Genomic DNA, 22,872 nt, shown 5'->3' with positions numbered 1-22,872 from the left:
TGTTTAGTGCAAAAAAATAAGAAAGTTCTTATTTTACAATCCAACTCTGAATGCAAACGTGAAACTTCACTGCAAACAAAGAAAGAACCACCACCAAGCATACGGTGAGCAAGAAACACAAAATATTCTTTATTAAATATACAAAATTTGTGAAACAGAATTGCATCACGGATTGTAAACGTTCCAATCTCACATACTACCTTAAGCACATTCCACCAGCTACACAGTCCAGGACAAAATACAATCAGTAGAAACTTAAATAAGAAACCTTGTAAAATGGAAGACATGAACGAGGATGTTTATTTTTTGCACTCCGGAAAGTGCTGAGTCACATTTAAAAATGTCTCTACAGTCATCTACGCACTTGGTATTGCGATCGCACAGCAGAACTGAGATGACGAGATGGTTTTTAGATGCGTTTTGTATGCGTTGAGCTCACTGGCTAATCATCGTTGTGGTGTCAAAAGTAGGCCGAGTGCTGGAATCACAGAGCGATTAGAAAGTGCAGTACGGTGTAAAGTACATCTAACTATACCGAGATCAGACAGACGGGTACAGCAGAGTTTTCTTCTGACGATTAAGTAGTGCAAGAACATCCACAAATGCTGTTAAAAGTGGCATCATATCAGAATACTTTATGGTGTATCGATCTGCTCCATAGATTAAGTTTCAAGGCTTTGTGTTTTTTTTTTTTTTTGTTTTTATTGCATTTTTTTTGTCAGTTTTTTTTTTTTGGCATTTCACAGGAAATCACTGTAACTACTCAGGTTCTATTGGTATGCATACAATTTATTATTGTGCAGTGGCCTAAACAATATCATAACAAAGCTTTAGAAGAATTTTAAAAAAAAAAAACAAATAAAGGGAAAAACTTTCAGTGAACAGATGGCTTTTCTACTTTTTTTTCAAAACCTGCCCCGAGCCCCGACAAGTAAAATGAAGTGCGAGATTCTCGATGAACGGAACAAAAATAAGGCAGCGTTTGGCATTTCAATACGGCATATATGCTGTAAAATGCGGTATATATTCCTTTGTAACACCTGAAAGCAGTGGAAGCGATATGCGTGCTCGTGTAGAAGCGAGATGTGACACTGAAAGGAGGGAAGTCGAGTACCAGCATGTCGCAGGCATCTTCTCAACGATAACGCACATGTGGGAAGGCAAGAAGCATGAGATCAGAGAAGCTGCGATGGCTGATCTTGATACTGACTGGATACTGAGTGATACTGTCTTCACCTGATAACACCGTGACCCATACGACAATCGAGTTAGCTTATGTGGCTGAGCATCATGGGTAAAGTTTCAAGACATGCCCCGTCGAATGGAAAGAAAGGAAAGAGGAAGGAACGAGCGAAAGATTAAACAGCACTTGTAATGCGTCGAAAAAGTAAAAACCATTCACTTGCTGGCTAAGAACACTTTTGAACATTCGGAAGCTACGATCGGTTCCCAGTGTTGTGCACGTGACCAAGCTGAACTCTCACACAGCTCATTTTGGTTTGTAGGTTCGAAAACTAGTCAGAGCACTCGGTATTTATCATCAGGGAACATCTGTAGGGCGTCAATCCAAAATAGAACACGTATATCATGAGAAAAAGTGACAGAAGCACACCAGTGGATTTGCACATTTGTATTTGCTTGATATGAATTTTCCAAAATGTACTCAAAGATTTTACTTTAAATTCTAGTTTGTGGATCACCTCAGTCAAGCCTTTAAATCCTTTGCAGGAAACATTTTGTTGCCTTTGTTATGATATTAGTAATGTGTCACTATTGTATAATACAGTGGACTTCATTTTGAGGGCATTCTGACTCACCAGATGTACACTTTTGGGTATAATTCTGCCATTTCTGCTGCGCTTTTACACATTTTTCTGCTCCTATTCTGCTAGCACGCCACAGTTTTCAAAATCCCCTTTACTGCAGGTAAAAACCTCAGAGCAGCAACCAACATGCTGAAAATGACAAGTTTTGAAGACGATTTGGATCGTCAAATAACGCACGAGTGCTTGGGTTTTTCAGCGAATTAGCAGTTTCAGTCATTATTTTGCAGGGGCACCATCACTGCATCCTGGGCTTAGCTTCGCCCAAGACAACTGGGATTGATCAGTGTTTTTAAATCCTCCTCACTACATGAAAAACCTCCAAGCACCAACCTACATGCTTAAAATGGTAAGTTTTAACACTTGCACGTGATTTTTATAACTTGCTTGTAAACTCATTTTTTTTTCGTATTTTAATCATGTCTTAACTGTGTAATTTCATAACTGTGTTTTGTATTTGCTGCTGCCTATCTTGGCCAGGACTCCCTTGAAAAAGAGGTTCTTAATCTCAACGGGATCTCTCCTGGTTAAATAAAGAAAAAAAAAATTAAAAAATTAGGTGAAAAGCGCAGTACATCCTGGACAGGTTTTCAGTCTATGATTAATCTGTTAATCATAAAGTAACGAACTGACATAAAAAAAGGCAACAAAATGGTCACTGTGGAAGATTTTTGTCTTCAGCAGAACCTATGGTTGCCTTGAAAGAGGAAAATCAATCTAAAACCTATTGATATGCTGTAAAAACGACCAAAAATTGATCTGACAGTTTTAGTTCATGGACTACAACATGCATAATCACCTGAGTGGCTCCTCAGACTATCAGCTTTCCTCAACACTTTTGCGGAAGTGTTGTTGGATACACGGAATTCTGGACCGAAACCCTACAGTTTTCTCTCTTTTGTGATACGGTGACAGAAGTGACAGGTGAGGTGAAAAGGAGGAATCAATGTTTCTGCAACCAGGATCCCAAAAAATGGAAGCATCCGGGCCGTGAAGCCGCCACCTGGCTTTGTGAACCTGAAAACAACCTGAGGACGCGCTACATTCAAAACCCCCTTGGACTGAACCTTTTTTTAATTTTTTCTCAACATGTTTCAGTACAGTAAAGCATGCCGGCCGGAAAAAACGTTGCCTCGACATCTCTCAGTGCCTAAATATTTGTATCAAAAAGGACAGCATAGCAGTGAAAAGACTAAAGAGCTGTTGTGGAGGTTAAGAGTGAACAGATGCGGACTGAACTGCAAACCCTTGGAACCCCCCGACGTCGTCACTTGAACTTGGAGCGGACTTGCAAGAGGGTGGGCTTCTGCTCCATGATGCGCACCAGCAGCGTGTCAATGTAGTCCTCCAGATCTTTGACCTGCGGCTTCAGCCTCCTCAGCTCCACCTCACGCTTGGCCAACAACAGTTTCTGACGCTCAAACTCGGCCTTCTGCCTCTCCAGCTCGGCCTCGCGCTGCACCAGCAGGGCCACCAGTTCGCTGTGGGTCAGGTGGTAGTACGAACCCGCTCCTTCTGTCAGGGACTGAAGGGAAACAAACAAACAAAAGCAAAAATATATAAAAGAAACAACAACTGGTGCAGCCTGATATCCTTTTAATGCATTTAAATTTGATGCAAAAGACAGTAAATTCACATGAACTGGACAGAAGCGCAGTGAATACTCTGTAAGGCTGCGGCTAATTATTAGTTTCATAATCAACTAAAGTCGTGTAGTCAACAAATAAATCTCATTACTTTTTAATTACGACAAGCAATTCCAGAATCATTTGCCTGAAATCAAACCCAACTGAAATATACTAACATAAATTAAGAGCAATACATTATGAAGATATGCTTTCTAAAGATCATAAAAATACAACTAGCTGCTGTTCATATCAGCTATTATTAGTTATTAAATTTGACTTTTTAATTACCTTTTTACTTATTCCCTCATTGCTGTGATGAGGTGAGATGACAGAAGACATGAGAAAAGATGAGATGACAGACAATGAAAGATGAGATCACATGAGATGAGATCAGAGAAGATGAGATGAGAGAAGATGAGATGAGAAAAGATGGGAGAAAATGAGATGAGAGAAGATGAAACGAAGAGAAGATTGGATGAGATGAGATGAGATGAGAGAAGATTAGATGAGAGAAGATGAGAAAGGATAAGAGAAAATGAGATGAGAGAAGACTGGATGGGATAAGATGAGATGAGGGGAGAGAAGATGAGATGAGAAGATGAGATGAAAGATGAGATAAAATGAGAAAGGATAAGAGAATATGAGATGAGAAGATGAGATGAAAGAAGATGAGAGAAGACAAGATGAGAGAAGATGAGATGAGAGAAGGCGAGATGAGAGAAGATGAGATGAGAGAAGACGAGATGAGAGAAGATGAGATGAGAGAATCTGAAAGAAGGTAAGATGATAGATGATGAAAGAAGATGAGATGACGAGATGAAAAAAGATGAGAGAAGAGAAGATGGGGTGAGAGAAGATGAGAAAGGATGACAGAAGATGAGATGAGACTATTAATTCCTGGCACAAGATTTTCCTTCGGGATTAATACAGTTTTATCTAAACTCACAAGTAAAGTTTGCATCATTATTGCGTGCTTTTAGTAAATAGCACATCTGAGTTACAATAAATGGACAGCAATGAGGGAATAAGTAAAAAGCTAATTAAAAAGCAAATTCTAACTACTTATACCAGCTAATATAAGCAGCAACCAATTGTATGTTTCTGATCTTGTTTAAAAAAACATACCTTCATAATGTGTTACTTTATGTTAATAGATTTGAGTCAGGTTTGATTTCAGGAAGATGATTCTGGAATTAATGAAGGAGATTTTGTTGATGATTTATCATCGATAAACTCAGGAGTAAAGTTGCCATCATTGTTGCCATCAGAAATCAAAACGCAGCAACTGTGGGAAGCTAAACTAAGTAAGTGCATATCTTTTGCAAAATCTAATACAAACCTTAACACAACTCATGACCGCTGACCCATAAAATACACATTTATCCTGTTGTTTGCCTCTGTATGGCAGCACTGCAGTGTTACTCTTGAGTGGAAACCAGTTTCTAGGAGCTCTGCCAGTATTTGTAGTACTACACAGTACTATTAAAACATACCTTCTTCCTCTCTGTCTCGTGCTCGCTGATCTGGCTGCTCCTCCCAGGATTGATGGTGGATTTGAGCTTCTCCAGGCCGGTGGCCAGCACTGACCGCTTCTCCTCAGCCGGCATGGCAGTGGTCAGGGGCTTCACTAGGTGGGGGCTGGACGACAACAACAGGTGCACACAGTACACACAGTCAGGTATTACACTTCATACAACACCTGTCCAGCTGTTAGAGTCATACAGAGGAGTTTAAAGTAATAAAAGGTGAAAAGCCTGGTTGCCAAACTGGAGGTCCCTCAGTTTTTGGACATTTGAGGCTATAAAATAGTCAATCATATTCCAGGGAAGTACATTTTGGTCAATTCTGTCTAGGTTTCATATGAAATTAATAAAGTTTTTCTATTTAAAAAGTAGCACAAAAAAGTAGGGTCAGTCAAACAAAGCTGGTGGCTGTAGGTGACACTAAGAGCTTATTGTAGTTAATGTGGAATACATATATTTTAATATATGGAATAAAATATTCAAAAGATTTTAGGTATTTGATTTGTGACTTAGATAGGGTTTTGACCATATTTAATGGTCCCTGAACCTGCTCAGTTTCAGGAACCAGGTGACACTAGATGTCTCTGCACCTGTAACTGGAGTATTTGGATCATGAGATCAAAACTAAGCAAAAAAGGCTGTGAGATGTGGCTGAAAGCTCTGAAAAACACAAGTTAGATGACCGTAAATTCTAAATATTTTGTCACAGACTTATGGTCCCAAGGTTAAGATGGAACTGTTTAAATACACTGTAATATATTACTGTAAAAACACAGCCAAATTCAAACAATAGTTGCTTTTTTGGAGCCAAAGACAAGAATAACTGTAAACAGCAGGTTACTGTATCAACTGATGGTATGAACTGAACAAAAAGATCTAGTTTGTTTGCACAATTTTAGAATTAGATTCAAACTATTTACAATATTTAGAAATTATTTAGGCAGCTAAGAATATTATTGCAGTGTATTAACTTTACACTAATGCCCTGAGAAAGGCCATTTTTAATTTTTTTTTTCTTTTTCAAACATTATTTTTCATTTGTTTCTAAAATGTGTTTTTAAACTACAGTTTTACCTCACATAGCTGCCTTTGAAAGGGCATGAAAATGTAACTCGCCTTATCCTTTATCCCTTGTTGTTTTAGGTGTTTTGGTGCTATCTGCATTTTAAAATGTTAGACAGAGTTCAATTCTGGATAATAAAGACTAAAAACACGTGTTTATTATTTATATATGCCTGCAATTCACAGTTTTTACATTTTAAAATGATGTCATTTACAGGCAGCTACAGTTTATGTTAATTACAGTGGCAGCATTTACCTATATTTTTATAAATATACAGCATTTTACTGGAAAGTGTAGTTGCAATACTAAACAGTAAATCTTATTTTCTACTGCAGACTACTGAAATCAACTGTATAGTAATCAAAACACTTTAAAAATAAATACAGTGATAAAAGTAAAAAAGTGGCAGCTGTAGTCTCCAGTGTTGAACTGTAATTTTTGCAGTAAACTACGAAGTAACCTGCAGAAAAAAATAGCTGCAGTGTAATTTTACTGACAATCAGAGACTATTAGCATTCAAATGCTATTATTAAAACAAATTAAAATAAACCCTGAGTATCTCTTACAAATAACCACCAAACTACAAGCGTTTTTTGCTGTTATTATTTATTCATTTAGAGTTGAGATCCACATTTTTAAAAAAGGATTAAAACTGATTAAAATTAAGAAAGCAAATGTTTCTGCAACAGCAGATTAAAAGCACATTTTGCTATACAAAATTGTTTGAATATTTCTAAAATATCTGCATTTTTCTGGTGAAAAACTGCATTATTTCCTTCAGGCCTAAACATTCCTGAAATGAAGGAGTTGAAAAAGCTACAATTGAACTTTTATTCTGAAAATCACAAACAACACAACTGTAGTTTGTAAACAAACAAACATCTAAAAAAAATTGTTTTTCACACAGATGGGCTGAATGGTGCCACTGTTTATCTGTTTAATCAAATTAGCTATTCAGTTAGCTAATAACTGAAGTTTCATCTGAGACGAAGGCTCGACATTAAAACAGGAAAGAGAATTTCCTGTGTCAGTGACCTACATTTACAAGGAAATCTCATAAGACTCACTGCAGTCGCACGTATCTGTGTTTTAGGTTCACAGTAAGAAACTGTCCTGTGGACCTCCAGGACAACACCAGACATGAAACATGTCTTCCCTTTAAGACCAGAGGAGGTTATGCAGGTGTAAGAACCCTCATTAGAAGAAACACTGGTGAAAATTGAAGTGATCTTAACCCCCCCCAAGAGACTGAATTGCATGCATTGGTGCGATCAAACATGTTTAAAATGTGTTATTACCCCGAGGTGAAAAGGAAATGCCCTCAGTAACAAAACAACACCTTTTCTGTCCCGTAGAAAAACCACATTTCTGGCTGAGATATCTGGCAAACAGTTATGTGAGAGAGGGGGGAGGTGTGTATGTGTGTGTGTTTGTCAGGTGGGAGGGGGTGTGTGTGGTAGGAATCTGGGGCAAAATAATAACTGCTAATTGGCCGGAGGTTTAGTTTCCCACAGCCAGGACAACGACAAGACACCTGCACCAGACTCCTGTTAGCGCCGGCTAGCATGGTGTGTTTTCACAGAAACCCCCCAAGAACAGAAGCAGGCGGAAGCTGGAGCGGCAGGAGGAAGACCGAAGAGGCGACAGGGTAGAAACATTTCTGCGCTTCCCTTTTTCCAACCTTTTTCCTCACCAAGGCGACCTCACCTGTGCTGCCGATTGGCTGCCTGCTGCTCGGCCTCCTGCGGCATTGGCTCGGCGGCTTGCGGCGGCTGCGACCTCGCGGAAGCAAAGGGAGGGAGGACAGAGAGCGCTACGGGGGAGCTTTGAGGAGTTAGAGAGGGGGCAGAGGAGGTCAGAGAGGGGAGGTCGGAGGAGGAGGGTTCTTGTAGCTCACCTGGATCACTACCGAAAGACGTCAGGAGTTCGTTGAAGGCAGGTGCGAGCGATCCTTCGGAGTGGGAGCGATGTAGTGTAGCGTTTAGCGCCTGAGGGCATTTTGCATCAGCTAAGACGCCATGCTGGTTTGTTGCAACTCCTTCGCCCACGTGGGTCTCAGTTTGGCTGTTTTCTCCACTACATGCTGCATCTGTGGAATCTAAAGGGCCTGCAGCGACACCGCTAGCTGTTCTGATCACGCTCAACTCGCCACAGAGCGTCGAGTTCGCGGAGTGAAGCGTCTCACTGGGTTCTACGGAGGCCGGTCGAGACTCGCAGGTTTGGTAACCCTGAGAGTCGGTGCTGACGTACAGGCTTTGGAGGAAGCTGCTGGAGCTCTGGTCAGAAATCAGAGTGCCGTCTTGGCCAGAAGTGTTCAGGATTTGACTGATGCTGAGGAAATCGTTGGAAAGTGGTGAATCCTGCTGCTTCTTGACACCAGGGGAGGAGGTTGTGATGTGTAATGATGGCGGCGGTGTGGAGGAAAGTTCATCGTTTAGGCTTTTTTCTCTACTTTCATCAGAATTTGGTTGTGTTTCGGGGAGTTTCAGCGAGAGATCGGGGTGCAAAATGCTTGAAATGTTGAGTGTCTGAATATCTGCAGCTTCAGTTCTTGTCTCATCAGGGGGCAGATGTGAAATCTCCGTGGATCGTGGTGCGAAAGTTCTCTCCAAACCGCTCAGATCTGCAGTTTTCTGAGCATCATCAACTAAAGTCAGATCATTTGACCTGTCAGCGACGTCGTCCTCACACTCTGAGGGCCTTTCATTTTTCCTCACAGCTGACTCAGAGAATTTCTCAAAGCCCAGGATGTTGCTTTCAGCTTCCTCAGAGGAAGAGGATGCAGAGAATTTGTCAGAATGAGACGAGAGACATGAGAGGAAATCTTCTTCCACCGAGCTGCCGAGACCCGAGGAGCTGGGATCCGGAGAGCTGCTGTTTGGTTGTACGGACGGCTGAGTTTGATGCGTGTTAGTGAAATCATTAGTAGAGTCTTGTTTAGTTTCAGTGCAAGCTAAAGAGTTAGTGGAAGTATCTAAAGTCGTCTCAAAGCTTCTGTGTTCTGGGATTGTTTCGAGGAATTGTGGGAAAGCGTCAAGGTGATGTGCGGTCTTCATCTGGCTGGTGGATTTATGGGCTTCAGAGAAATCCCTCGTCCAGTCCTGGTGATGTAGCACCCCGTTCACATTGGTGTTTTGATCTGTTCTGGGCAGAAATGCTCCTTTATTATTGCAGCGTTCCAGCCGATGGTCACTGGCTCTGTTTTGCTGTGTTTTGCAGTCTGTGGTGAGATCCTCAGGAGACTGCAGCCTGCCAGCTGCAAACGCTTCAAAGGACTCGTCCCACTCTGAATTCACTTCCACAGACATAAAAGGGTTGGAGGACTTCTTGACTAGAGGCTTCTTGGCCTCCGTGGGAGCTGGAGGAAGGGGTCGCTCCCAAACTTTGGCCATCGCTCGGCTGTTTGAGTCAGCGATTGAGTCCTCTGCGGGGAAGAGTCGAGCTATGGGGGGCCGGGAACTGGAAAGAAAGGGCAGAGGAGGCAGCGGAGGGTTTAGCTGCTGAGTGGTTAGCATGTCCTCATAGAAAGGGTTGTGCTGCAGGAGAGAGAAGAAAGGGTTGCAGGGGGAGATGGGAGGCGGAGAGGTCTGTGAGGGGCAGAAGGGGTTAGTGTGGTGCAGAGAGGAGGCAGCTTCTACTGGGGAACCCGAGGGGAGGTGAGTGGGTGGAGGTGGAGGTGGGTGGGGGTCAGTGCTGGGCTCTAGTGTAGGTGACACCACCGGGCTGTGAAAGGAAGGACACAGTCCTGACGATTAGGATTGTTCACACAGATTATCAAAGCCTGCAGAAGGTTTTTCAGTCTTAAATCACAACTCAAACATACAGAATCCCATCCATCATCTATACACCCCTCAATCCTCATTAGAGGGCTGGAGTCTGTCCCAGCTGACTTAGGGTGAAGGTAGGGGACCTGTAGAAAACCCACGCATGCACAGGGAGAACATGCTAACTCCATGCAGAAAGATCCCAGGAAGGCCGGGACGTGAAACGGGGACCTTCTAGCTGCAAGGCGAAAGTGCTAACCACCAAGCCACTGTGCAGAAACATACAGAATGCTTCTATAAAATCTTTTTAAAAATTTCTTCAAATGCTATTTTCTTTGACCCTGGGCGGATATGTTGGTTAACATAGCTGAATAATATTCTTATTAATGCTCTTTCATTGTCCCTTAACACCCAAAAAGTTGCAGTTACTGAATTTTTGGCCACTTGTGCATTTTAAATAATAAAAATCCCCTAAGAAAACAGCTACAAAGACTAACATTACTGTGAAAATAACTGCAAATATCTGTAAAATAATTATATTTAAGCTAATTTAAATGTGGTAATTTTATAGAAACATATTGTAAAATTAGAATTTGTAAAAATATGTGAATTATTCACAGTTTTGGTCTTTTTTTTTTGCTTTTTTTCTGTAATTTTACTAGATATTACCTGTAATAACAGTCTTTTAATAAAACATAAATAAAGGCATTTTAACAAAGTTTTGTGTTGGAGTTTGCATTTTTACACATTTTGACACCTAGATTTTCTTTTTAAATTGCAAATACACTACCGTTCAAAAGTTTGGGGTCACCCAAGCAATTTCATGCTTTCCATGAAAACTCACACTTTTATCCATGTACTAACATAATTGCACAAGGGTTTTCTAATCATCAATTATCCTTTCAACACCATCAGCAAACACAATGTAGCATTGGAACACAGGAGTGATGGTTGCTGGAAATGTTCCTCTGTACCTCTATGGAGATATTCCATTAAAAATCAGCTGTTTCCAGCTAGAATAGTCATTTACCACATTAACAACGTCTAGACTGGATTTAAGATTAATTCAATGTTATCTTCATTGAAAAAAACTGCTCTTCTTTCATAAATAAGGACATTTCTAAGTGACACCAAACTTTTGAATGGTAGTTTATGTATCAGTTCCACACATCAATTATTAACCCTATTATTTTATCACAATATCTCTATAATAGTTCCTGAAATATTGTTGTTTAAACATAGCGTCAAATTTAAATGCACGAACAAACATGCTGAAAGTATGTTAATTTTGAAATGTTTTTATCTTAGTAAATATTTCATACATCAAGCTGAAATTTCAGAATTATCCTTATTAATATCCTCATTTTATGCTATGAAAATTTCAAGCAAATCCAATATAGGTGAGCAGAAATTTTCCCCAAAAAATCTGATGATTTGAGGTGACAAAACTCTATTTTACACCTCCACACAGATAAACAAACTTAAGTTTTGAAAAATCTACACGCCATTTGCATGAGGATTAGACGCCCAAACATAGAGGAATTAATTTTTTATCAGTGTAAACAAGGCCTTGAACTGACTGAAAAAAACAACATGGAACGTCCTCACACTCGTCATCCTGTGCATCTAAAACTTCGTGCGTCTCCTGTGTTTTTTCGTTGGCCCACGGTGTAATATTTTAGGAGAAAAGTTGATGCAGCTGGTTGGAGTGATTACTTAGTGCTACTGCTGCCAACTTGGCACGTTTCCCTCCGGCATCTAAGAGCATGTGGGGGTGTGTAGGCTGTGGAAACGTACAGTTACAGCGCTGGCACAAAGGCATTGTGTGTACTATGGTGGAGAACAGCTGACCTCACTTCAATCAGCAGCTGCTTATCGGGCCAATATTTTGTTTACGCTCCGTGGATGAAAATATAATGACCCTGACTTCTATTTTTTTCAGCCATGATTCAGTAAACTGCTTCAAAAATAAAAATTAAAACTTGTTTCAGGGATTTTTTTCGGAGACGTGAATTTAAGATGAATTCACTGCGGGGAGCAGTACAGGAGAAAGTAAAGTGCAGCAGGTGACACCTCCAAAGTAAATTACCCACTTAACCGTGTGCTCATGTCAGAAGTGGAAATAAAATTAGACGGAGCTTTCTTCTCTCTCTCACACACAAACACACACATCACAAACACTGACAAACACACAACCTGGAAGAGAACAGCTCGACGTTACAGCCGAAGCGTATTACAACATGCACCAGGCTTCAGGTTTGATGGAGCTGATCTCACACCAGCGGCTCCCCTCCTCCATCTGCATTGCAGATACCTGCTGTAACCAGAGACTGAGACCAGGAGGGACCAGGGCAGAGCTGGAGGCAACTTCTGGATGAGATGCTGGCAGACAGGAGCAAAACAACTAGCTGAAATTTAACCCTTTGTCAACGGGTAAGTTTTCAGCTGCTCTGATTTCAGTTTTATAGGAGAATTCTGGTATTACGCAATGCAAATACTACCCTCTAAAGCAGGGGTGTCAAACATGCAGCACGTGGGCCAAAACCGTCCCACCAGAGGGTCCAATCCGGCCCGCAGGACGACTTTGTAAAGTGTAAAAATTACAGAGAAGACATTAACTGCAAATTGCAAATTTGTAAAACTAAAAATCTGAAATCATTTCTAGACCACGACAAGTTGTTTTGCTTATAAAGTAAAATACCAGATTGCTCATTGTTCTTTTGTCATTTTGTGTCTAGTTTTTGTAATATTTTGTCCTGTTTTTGTTGTCGAAGTTTTGTCATTTGTCTCATGTTTTTGTCGTTTTGTGTTTCCTTTTTGTCTCGCTTGTGTTTTTTGTCTTTTTTTGTCACTTTGTGTTTTGGTTTATTCATTGTTTTTTGTATTGTTGGAGCCATTTTGTGGGGTTTTTTTTGTCTCGCTTGTGTTGTTTGTCTACTTTTTTGTCGTTTTGTTTCTCGCTTTTGTAATTTTTGGTCTCATTTATGTAATTTGTGTAGTTTTTTTGTCTCGTTCTTGTCATTTGTCCATTTTTTTTGTCACTGTAACTTTTTTGTTAAATTTTTTGTCTCTTTTTTTTGTTTTGTTTCATGTCATTTGTCTCATTTTTTTGTTGTTTTGCATCTTAATGTTGTAATATTTTGTCTTGTTTTTGTTGTGGCCTTTTTTAGAAAATTGTTTGTCAGACTATTGTCATTTTGATCATACAGTAAAATCTATATCATTCAGTTCCAGATACCTGTGACTAAATGTTTGTTGTAGATAAACTGTGATCTGTAAGTTGTAAATGATAAACTGAGGCGTAATGTTGTTGAAATTGAACTTATTTTTCTTCAGAAATTTTAGGTTGTTCAAAAATGCTTTGTAAGAAGGCTGTTCATTAAATGTGAACATTTTCAGAATGTGCTTTTCTACACTAAAACAAAGGAAAAATTAGGAGTTGTGGTTATTTATGGGTTGTAATGCTCTGATTTTACTAGTCAGGCCCACTTGAGGTCAATCTGGCCAGTATGTGGCCTCTGAACTAAAATGGGTTTGACTCCCCTGCTCTAAAGGAATAGCTAGATTATTATCAGCATATATATTAAAACATCAACAGCGCTATCATGTATGGTTGCTAATTATCTGAAGCTACAGCCAGGAGGTGATTAGCTTTGTGCAAACAGCTAGCTTGGCTCTGCTCTGAATTCTAAAATATACCTCCCAACTTGTGTTATATGTACACAAACAGACACGTAAGAAGGAAATTTCTAGTTTTAGGGGTGATTAGGAGGTTGCCAGGTTTGGTAGCACGTTCGTGCCTGGGCCAAAAACCTGGATATATCTGGCAACCTGCGCTGTCGCTGGAGTTACAGCACAGAAAGGGTGAGTGTATAAACGGATATTGGTTAAAAATAAGACAAAGAAAAGAACAGCATGTGGCTCGCTCTACAAATAACAAACGATCCTATTTATATTTCTGATGCAAATACAGTATTTTAAACAGGGATTTTGCCTCAAAGTAACGCTACACCTCTATTTTTAGGGAGCTTGTCTGATATTTTCTCCTTCAGGTGAGATCCAAAAGTGTTCCTATGAATCTATGAGTGAAAATAAAGTTGCATTCTGCTCAAATTCTGCAGTCAGTAAGGCTGGATAATGTACTGTTTCAGCATCAGAATTGCAAACTGAGCATGTGCAACAGTTATGTTGCAGGAAGTGCAATGTGCAGTAGGGAAAAAAAAAATAAATGCATCATGCTACAACTTTTTTTGCTGCTTCATACAAAAAGAAAATACACAGTTCTTATTTTCTAAGGCTAGTCCACAAGAAAATCTGTCTGTTAGAACTTAGTTTATTCTGATTTAAGGGTTCTAAGGGAGTTTTTTTTTCTTTACTGTTTTCACAAGACATGGAGTTTGTTGACAGGCAAGATCCACATGTTCACAGCAAAATGAGTCGTGTGGAAATATTTCAGCTACAGAAACGATTTGCTGACAGTGTTTTGTGATTGTTGCCGCCACACAAGGCAACACAACTAATTTGTTTGACTATTTAAATCAGCACCGCAAAGCCAAATCTGACATCCATCCAAAGCTAGACTATTCTGTGTGCCCTTGCCAGTATTACACAATATGAGAAAGGCTTCAGATGTCTATTTCAGCTTTTTTTTAAAATATTTTTTTATTTTCTATACAGATTCACTCCCCTGAAACCTCCACAATCATTCTAGAATGATTATTTATTTCTCAATAAAGTTAATAAAATCATCTGGATAGCAGAAAAATTATATTTGCATTTATTTTTCAAATTATTTCTCTTTTAAAAATAGAAAATCTGCATAAATTTCACTGTTATACAGACATGTTTGTGTTAAAAGTAGATAATATGGACAAAGTAAAATTGCAATGATTTTTGTAGTATTCTGTCTACAGTGATTTACACTAAAATTAAATGGATGAAAAAGATAAACTCTAAACTAAATATCACAATTTGCATTTTTTTCCAAATTATTTCACTTTCAAAACTAGAAAATCTGCATCATTTTTGATGATTATAGCGACATTTTTGTGTTAAAGGTAGGTATCATGGACAAAGCCAAATCTGAATCATTCTTGTCGCAACTTTGTTTACACTGATTGTCTTAATATCAACTAAACATTCAAATCATTGGGTGGACAAACTCTAAACTAAATATCACAATTTGCAGTATTCCTCCAAATTATTTCACTTTCAAAACAACAAAATCTGCATTGTTTTTGACGATTAAAGCAACATTTTTGCGATAAAAGTAGATAGCAAAGTAAAATTGCAATAATTCGTGTATTTTGTCTTCATTGATGTGTCTTAATATTAAGTAAAAATTCAAATTAAATGGCTAGAAAAGATAAACTCTAAACTAAATACCATAATTTGCAGTTTTTTTTCCAAACTATTTCACTTTCAAAAATAGAAAATCTGCAAAATTTTCACTGATTATAACAAAGACAAATTGCGATAATTTTTGTAGTATTTTGTCTACATTGATGTGTCCAAAGCAAACGGGTAGAAAAGATAAACTCTAAACTAAACATCACAATTTGTCTTTTGTTTCCAGTACCATGCAGCCATAACCTGCACTTCAAAAACATTCTTTCACGCCGTTATTTGTGCCAAAACAAAACAAAAGTATGCGGGTCGGATGCAATTAGATGCCTCAGTGTGTGACTGATGATGCGAGGAATCCAAACACACAAACTCTCAGCAGGCTCCTGCTCCTGTCTGACCTTCTCCATTCAAATTGGATTCAAACGATGTGTGATTAGTCTCCTCACCTGAGTTTGCTGTGTGAGTCTTTTGATCCGAACCATCCCTTGTGTTTCTCCTCGGCGGCTGCGGGGGCCTGTTCAGACTCATCCTTGGGCTGAGCTTTCCCGGCGGACTCGTTCCTGCCGTGGGAGAACAAGTTCCTCCTCTGCTTTTTCCCCTGAACCTCCGGCTCCGACGAAGCCGACGAGGACGAGGCGGCTTCGGCCGGAGCCGCTTCCCCGGCGTCTTCTTCGACCACCATCGGCCCGCTTTTCTCCAGCGCCGCCGCTATGGCAGCTTTCTCCTCTTCGCCGGGTTTGTCGAAGGACCAGCGGCGGCCGTCTCCCGCCGGGCCTCCAGGGAGGTCCGAGGAGGCCCGAGGGTTGAGGTTCTGCAGAGACATGGACAGAGGCAAAGACTTCTGCAACAGTCCCAAGCCTAAAGAACCCGAGGGTTTTCCTGAGCCTGGGTCCAGCGGCTGGACGTCGTAAGCATGGCTTCCGTTAACGCAAACAGTGGGCTGAGGCACTGCGATGGTGATCTCACCGGCCTCATCACCGAACTCACATTTGAGAGACGACGACTTGGGCGACGTGTTGGCTGTGTGCTCTGCAAAAACAAGAGGCAGGAACAGAAAATGAAAAAACTGAAAAAAAACTAACTACACTAAATTAAATTTGCAGGCAGTTGAATCAGGTGATAAAAGCCGGTAATGGCTTCGACTGACAATGTTGTGACTGATGGGTGTCTCCTGCAGACACGGGTGTAGGAATGAATGGAAATGGAGTAATTTAGCTCTCTCTGATTGCTGAATCTGTTCTAGAATAATGAGAAGTGTTGCTCGGTGCTTCACTCTTTAATCCTGTTCTGCAGTCAGGTGATTTAACAGTGCAGATGGCTCTCAGGGGAGCAAATGTCTCCATAAAGTCTGTACGAATGTCAGGATATGGAAAATGAGCCCACAGTGAGTAAAAATGGAACAGGAGCATAAATTAACGCCTCACCTTGAACTCTAGGAGGTGGCATTTTGCATGATTTCACTTTTCTTACATTATGTAAACTAATGATTGATTACTAAATCAAGAAAACATCGGTAGATGAACTATTTTTGACAGTAATTTCACGGTTAAAGAGACTGCAGGTTTGTCCCACAAGAGGGAAACCTGAACCTGTGAGTTTCCACTGTGAAGACAAAGATAGCAGACAGCTGTGAAACTGAGAACAAGTGCAGGTGTTTGAGTCATTCTCATGAGGCAAAGATCGACTATCGGCCTGGCTGATTATCGTAGCTGATATTTGGCATTTTTCTGCTTATCAGTATCGGTATTTTTATTAACTGATTTCTGATAAATTAAATAAGCTACTTAAGGTGTGATGCAGCCTCCTCTCTCTGTCTGTCGTCACTCTGTGGTCTTAGAAATGTCAGAAACTGCAAAAACTGAACAAGAAACACAAGCCAGGAAATTAGCTCCTCTCACAGTGGCTAAAGTTATGCGAACAGCTAGCAGCTAAGTCAGCAGGCTGATTAACCTGAAACAGAGTCATTTGAGAATGTCCAAATTTAATTGAAATTACATATTCAGTTACAGTTACCCTTATTAATGAAGAAACTGAGTTATGAACGACAGCTTCTCTGCTGTCAGATGCTGTTAAAAAAATAGATTTTATCAGCTCCAAATATCGGTTTTCAGCCTTTCTTGAGCACCAATAATTGGTATCGACCCCATAAAACCCATATCAATCCCTGACTCTCACCTGGGCTGTTGTCTGCAGTCAGGTTGCTGCTGTTACTGGGGGAGTTGGAGAGGTCAGAGACCACCACACTGATACCAGCTGTGGGACTGAGGCTTCCTCCTCTGGATGAAGACTCGCTGCTCTCCGAGCCTAAAGACGTGCTGGAGCGAGTGTCGGATGATTTCCTCAACTTCCCCCTCAGGAAGAAGGTCCTCATCTTGCTCCGCCGGGCCTCTCCGCCCTCGTCATCCTCGTAATCCTCCTCGCCGCCTCCGTCGCTCGGCAGTCTTTGGCGCATCCGGTACAGAGACCCGTATCCTCCGGGCAGGATGGCCGACGAGGAGTCCTCATCGCTGGACCTCCTCTTGCCCCTCATTCGCTCCTTTAGCTTGCTGAAGGTGGAGGCTCCCTTGTCCTTCATGACCAGGTCGTACATGCTGGCCGTCAGGTTGTTTCTGGTGAACTGGACGGTGACCTGGATGTCCCCTCGTTCCTTCTCCTTCTTCCCCGTCTTAGAGTTGAGTCTGTACCACCTGCAACCCACAAAAGTCCATTTACACAAGAGTAACAGACACACAGAGCATCATTTAGTGGTGAATGACTGATCATTTAATCATTAATTTTATCAGGTGCAATAGTCTCACCATCAATATCATGATGATCAAAGGCAATGCTTTTGTGCCATGCATCTGTTTACTTTCAACTTACTTTCTAGTATATGTCTGTTTGTTGTTATTTAGTTTACATTTTGCACTTTTTTCTATATTTAAGACACTATTCCTTGGTATCCACTTAGACACTTAACACATTAAGACACTTTGCGTTTTGGACTTTGCATTCTTGTTTTTGATTTCTATCTAATTACTAACCTCTCTGTAATTGTGTCTATTTCACTAAGCTTTGTTTATTGTACTCTGGCAAAACAATGTCCTTCAGGATGAATAAAGCTGAACATATCTTATCATAAGTTTGTGACAATTATGAAAAATGATTCATTTAAGTCGTTTATTGAGCAAAAAAGCTGAACAATTGCAAATTTCAGCTTCTCAAAAGTGAAAATGTGCAGCTTTTCTCTGTTTTATATCATTATAAATTAAATCTATAGATTCTGTTGCTCAAACACGTCAAGCACTTTTAAGTTGCAAGTTTAGTCTCTGTGATGCACATTTCTCCTAATTTTCTGGCATTTTATAGCATTTTAAGTTATTATCAACTTAATCAAATAGAGCAACAGCTTGATTGCTAACTAAAAAAACATTACTTGAGCATCATAGAAAGTTATTTCTACTCAGTCTGTACCCAAAAGCACAGAATTATAATAAAAATGAATAAATATTGGTGAACCATAGCTTTCTAAATGCCAAAAACTGTCAAACCTGCCACTAAAAAGAATAACATATATTAAAAGATAAACAAAAAATATGATTAAGTTTGGTGATTTTTATGTAAAATCCTGTTTGTTGTAAATGATGCAGAATTTTGAAGATATTGCTGAAAAAAACTTAAGTTGTAGCAGCCTTAATGTCCCACACGTGTCCAATACTTTTCTATAGATAATGAACAAAAAATTCCATCAAAGATTACCAAATACATGAGAAAATATCTCATTCTTTGATCAAAAAAGTCTAAAGAAATAAAACCATTTAACTAGAGGTTGACTAAAATTTCCAAGTTGCATTTTGTCAAAAAACATCCAATCACTGCTCTCTTACAAGTGCTAATAAAACTAAATAAATTAAAGTCTTGTCACTTTTAGATCAATTTAACAACTATGGTGCAACGTTTTCCCCTCAACTATAAAAAAAAAAAGCATCTCAAATGCAATCCGACACATGACTCTGACTGCCTACTTTCAAGTTCTGGAAGTCTGAAAGAATAACGTGAATTCTCAAATCCAGAGCAAAACTGTGAATTTGCAGCTTTTCTCTGCTTGATATCGTTACTAATTTGAGTCTGTTGGTTCCGAGTGTTGCTCAAACAAATCAAGCACATTTCAAACCAGTGGGAATTTTCAAGGCTCATGACTTTGACATTAAATGAACAATTATAGTCCAACACTTCATCCTCAATTTTAACAAAAAGAAGAATTTTAAATGTACTTTTCCTAATTGTGGCTGAGGTTTCTGAAGCCTAAAGGCAAAATCTGAATTCTCAGCGCAAAAATGAGAATTTGCATCTTTATTTTCTCTGCTTTATATGATTATAAATTTGAGTATGTGCGTTCTGACTGTTGCTCAAACAAACCAAGCACATTTTTAATGAACCGCTTTTCAAATCTCATCACTTTTAGATCAGTTAAACAACTACAAAGCAGTGCTTTGGGCCCAATTATTACCAAAAAAGTATCTTAAATGCACGCTGATTCATGCCTGTGCAAAATGTGAACTCTCAGAACCGGAATTTAAATGATTTTTCTTTTTTAAAGGACATAACATAAACCTATTGGACTGTTAAATTATAAATTAGAGTTTTATGTTTATATGTTTAGCAACACTGAGGACTTCAATTACAGAGAGAATTGACAGTAATAGTAAAATAATGTAATAATATATAATAGTAATAGTGAACATGGAAAAATATTAGCATTTAGTTCCACTTTGCAACTCTATTATAACACAAAAAACTGACATAAACTGTTTAAATGTAATATTGGTTTAATAGTAACTTTGAAAAACACAGTATGAGCTATAATAATGTACACATTTTTAGTTATTTCAGTTACAAACAACACTATTTGTAAGGTTTAATAATTTCGTAATAAATCATAAATTTGTGCAGCAACAAGTGTGCTCATGCAGTAATGTGAATGACTGTATTGTTGTGATGAATGGGGCTAATCTGTCCTCACACTGGGGTGACAGTGTGCTTCAGTGTCCTACTATAAGACCTCACAGCTGCGTGTGGCCAGACGTCCCACAATGCCTTGGGGAGGCCCCTTGTTTTTACCACTAGACCCCGGTAAGCAAGAACAATGCCGGAAAACAATGCTCATGTCTGATTTATCTGCAAGTGCCCCACATGCATGTGGCAGAAAGGAAATCTGACGGGCAAAGAGGTGTGGTTCTTAGAAACCCACCACACCGTGACTCATGGGAAAGTCTCATCTGGGAGAATTTTTTTTTTTTTTTTAAAAAGAAGATATGAGTGAGAAAAATTCCCCTGCTTGATATGTGTTTCTGCTGCCAATGAAAGATCCTAAGTGCAATGAGGAAGACAAAAAAATAGGCTTGAAACCAATATACGCTTTTAGATTTTTCACTTCCTGAGCTGCTGGGTTATTTTCACCTCACACCTCGACCACAACGCATGGTTCACATGTTACACGTAGCTGCCCAAAGTTCATATGAACACAGTGCAAGTTTCACATGACTGTAAGTAAAATATCCAACTACATGTATAAGAATGAGCTGCCTCCATTTGCAGTAAAAGCCATATTTGTTCCATAAATCCTCTAGACGACCTAAACGACCACAATTACACCACAGTAACTGTCACTAAATGTGCAAAACCACGCACAAATTGTTCGTGAAAATTAAAACAAAGAAGCAAAATGAACTGTATTTAGCTAAATTAAGTGAAATTACATGTAATTACATTGTGTGGTTGTGAAACTCAGCCTTACTGCAGAAGTATAAATAAAAACAGGATGCTACAAACACTGAAGGAAAACCCAGATGCTTTTTCATCAACGACTACAGTGTCGTTTTGTGTCGAGTCAACTAGAAAACCTAAATGTCACGCTCTGGAAACAAGAACGGAGGTTTAAACATCAAAGCCGAGACATGAAAGCTCCCTACATGAAAGAAAACAAAGACTAGAGCAAATGCACTTATGCATATATGATCTGAGGAGAGGAACCCCACACTTGAGCTATCTGAGAAACCAGACGGCTTTTTATTTCCCCCCCTACGAGATCTCTTCCTTTTTCTTTATAAACCTACAGTATGACGAGGCAGAAACACCACAGGGCAGGAAAGCAACACAGGCCAAGGTGCAAATGCTTGTTAAATAAAGGTTGTAGCTCATATGTTGCTTGGATTCAGAGGTCAAATTGTGTTGTGTTGTCTTTTAAAAAACTGATGCAGGAAATTAATATTGGGTATTGCCGCTACCAGTATTTTTTTTTTAAACAAAATATTACAAGTTTTGCATGTATCCTCCATGGTTTTGGGGTTATAAAAGCTTGCAAGAACAACATTTAGACAATCACAGGGAATAAAGAACCTAACAAAAAAACATGCTCATGTGCATGTTATGTTAATATCAGTTAGCATGCTAGCATCCTTTTTGTAATGTTTCCCAGGATAGTATAGTAGGGCATGGTGAAACTATTAACTTGATATCAAGCTAGACAGATGTTTTTAAACCAATATTCCATATATTATAATATTGTGAAAGTATTCAAATTCCACATCAAATAATCAAACTGATGCTTAAAGTATGAGTTGTACATTAGGATCAGCTATAAAAATTTAGCAAATTTAGAATAATAACATGCAAATATTATATTCTACATGACCGTTACATGATTTTGTAAAAATCTATTACATAAGTTTGGAATGCTTAGCATATTAGGAAAACATTATAAGCTAACGTTGCAAATTTAGCATTTATCTAATGCTTAAAATTAGCATGATTTGTCATACTGCTTCTTTTTTCATTTTGAAGGCAGAAATGTTGACTGATAACATGATAAGAATATAAAATTAGAATGATGAAGATTTTGTTGAAATTTACAATTAAATTACAGCCAAGGCTAAACATTAGCATGTTAAGTACATGGTGAGCATCAAATGATTAGTCAATTAGCTCACATTACATGCTAATGTAATGTTCCAAATCAGCAATTGTTAGCATACGTACATGCTAACATTATGGTGTTACTATGCTACAAAGTTCTTTTTATTTTGAAAAATAGAAATTTATAACAACAGCATAATAAAATCATGTTACTAAAGCATGATTTTGTTAAAATTTCTAACTAGATTACAGCCAAGGCTAAACATTACCATGTTAAGTACATAGTGAGCATCAAACGCTTAGCCTATAAGCTCAACATTACATGCTAATGTTCTAAATCAGCAATTGTTAGCATACACGCATGCTAACATTATGATGTTACTATGCTGCAATGTTCTTTATGTTTTTTACAACGAAACTTTATAACAACAGCATAAAAATATCATGTTATTACAGTATTATATTGTTAAAATTTCTAACTAAATTACTGCCAAGGTGAAATATTAGCATATGAAGCACAGAGTCAGCATCAAATGCTTAGCGTATTAGCTCAATGTTACATGCTAAGGTTCCAGATCAGCAACTGTTACTCATGTTACTACAGTACGATTTTGTTCAAATTTACTACTGAACCAAGGCCTAACATTGAGATATTTAAAAGAACACACTAAGTATCTAACTAAACATGTAAACATTACATGCTTCAGTATCAAATTAGCATTTGTTAGCAAACATACATACTAATGTTATGATGTCGGCATGCAACACATCAAAGCATCAAACATTTAGCTTATTAGCTAAACATTACATTGTAACGATCCAAATTAGCAC

General features: G+C 38.9%; 1 protein-coding gene across 3 annotated transcripts in view; it reads right to left on the bottom strand.

The window, feature by feature from the left end:
* Positions 1-100: 100 nt before the first annotated feature.
* Positions 101-22,872, bottom strand: part of rab11fip5a (RAB11 family interacting protein 5a (class I)) — a 43,693-nt gene continuing 20,921 nt past the window's right edge. For 2 of the 3 annotated variants that reach the window (XM_055005782.1, XM_035948020.2), the window contains exons 2-6: positions 17,323-17,834; positions 15,594-16,176; positions 7,745-9,760; positions 4,945-5,089; positions 101-3,348 (exon numbers count right to left, since the gene is read on the bottom strand). In XM_055005782.1, the coding sequence (XP_054861757.1) occupies positions 3,091-3,348; positions 4,945-5,089; positions 7,745-9,760; positions 15,594-16,176; positions 17,323-17,834 (3,514 nt within the window). In that variant the 3' untranslated portion in view covers positions 101-3,090. The remainder of the gene's footprint in view (positions 3,349-4,944; positions 5,090-7,744; positions 9,761-15,593; positions 16,177-17,322; positions 17,835-22,872) is intronic. The other variant, XM_055005783.1, reaches the window with a different exon arrangement.

Source organism: Amphiprion ocellaris, chromosome 20 (genome assembly GCF_022539595.1).
Source record: "Amphiprion ocellaris isolate individual 3 ecotype Okinawa chromosome 20, ASM2253959v1, whole genome shotgun sequence".
NCBI classification, from domain to species: Eukaryota; Metazoa; Chordata; class Actinopteri; family Pomacentridae; genus Amphiprion; species Amphiprion ocellaris.
This window is presented reverse-complemented; position numbering and strand designations above follow the sequence as displayed.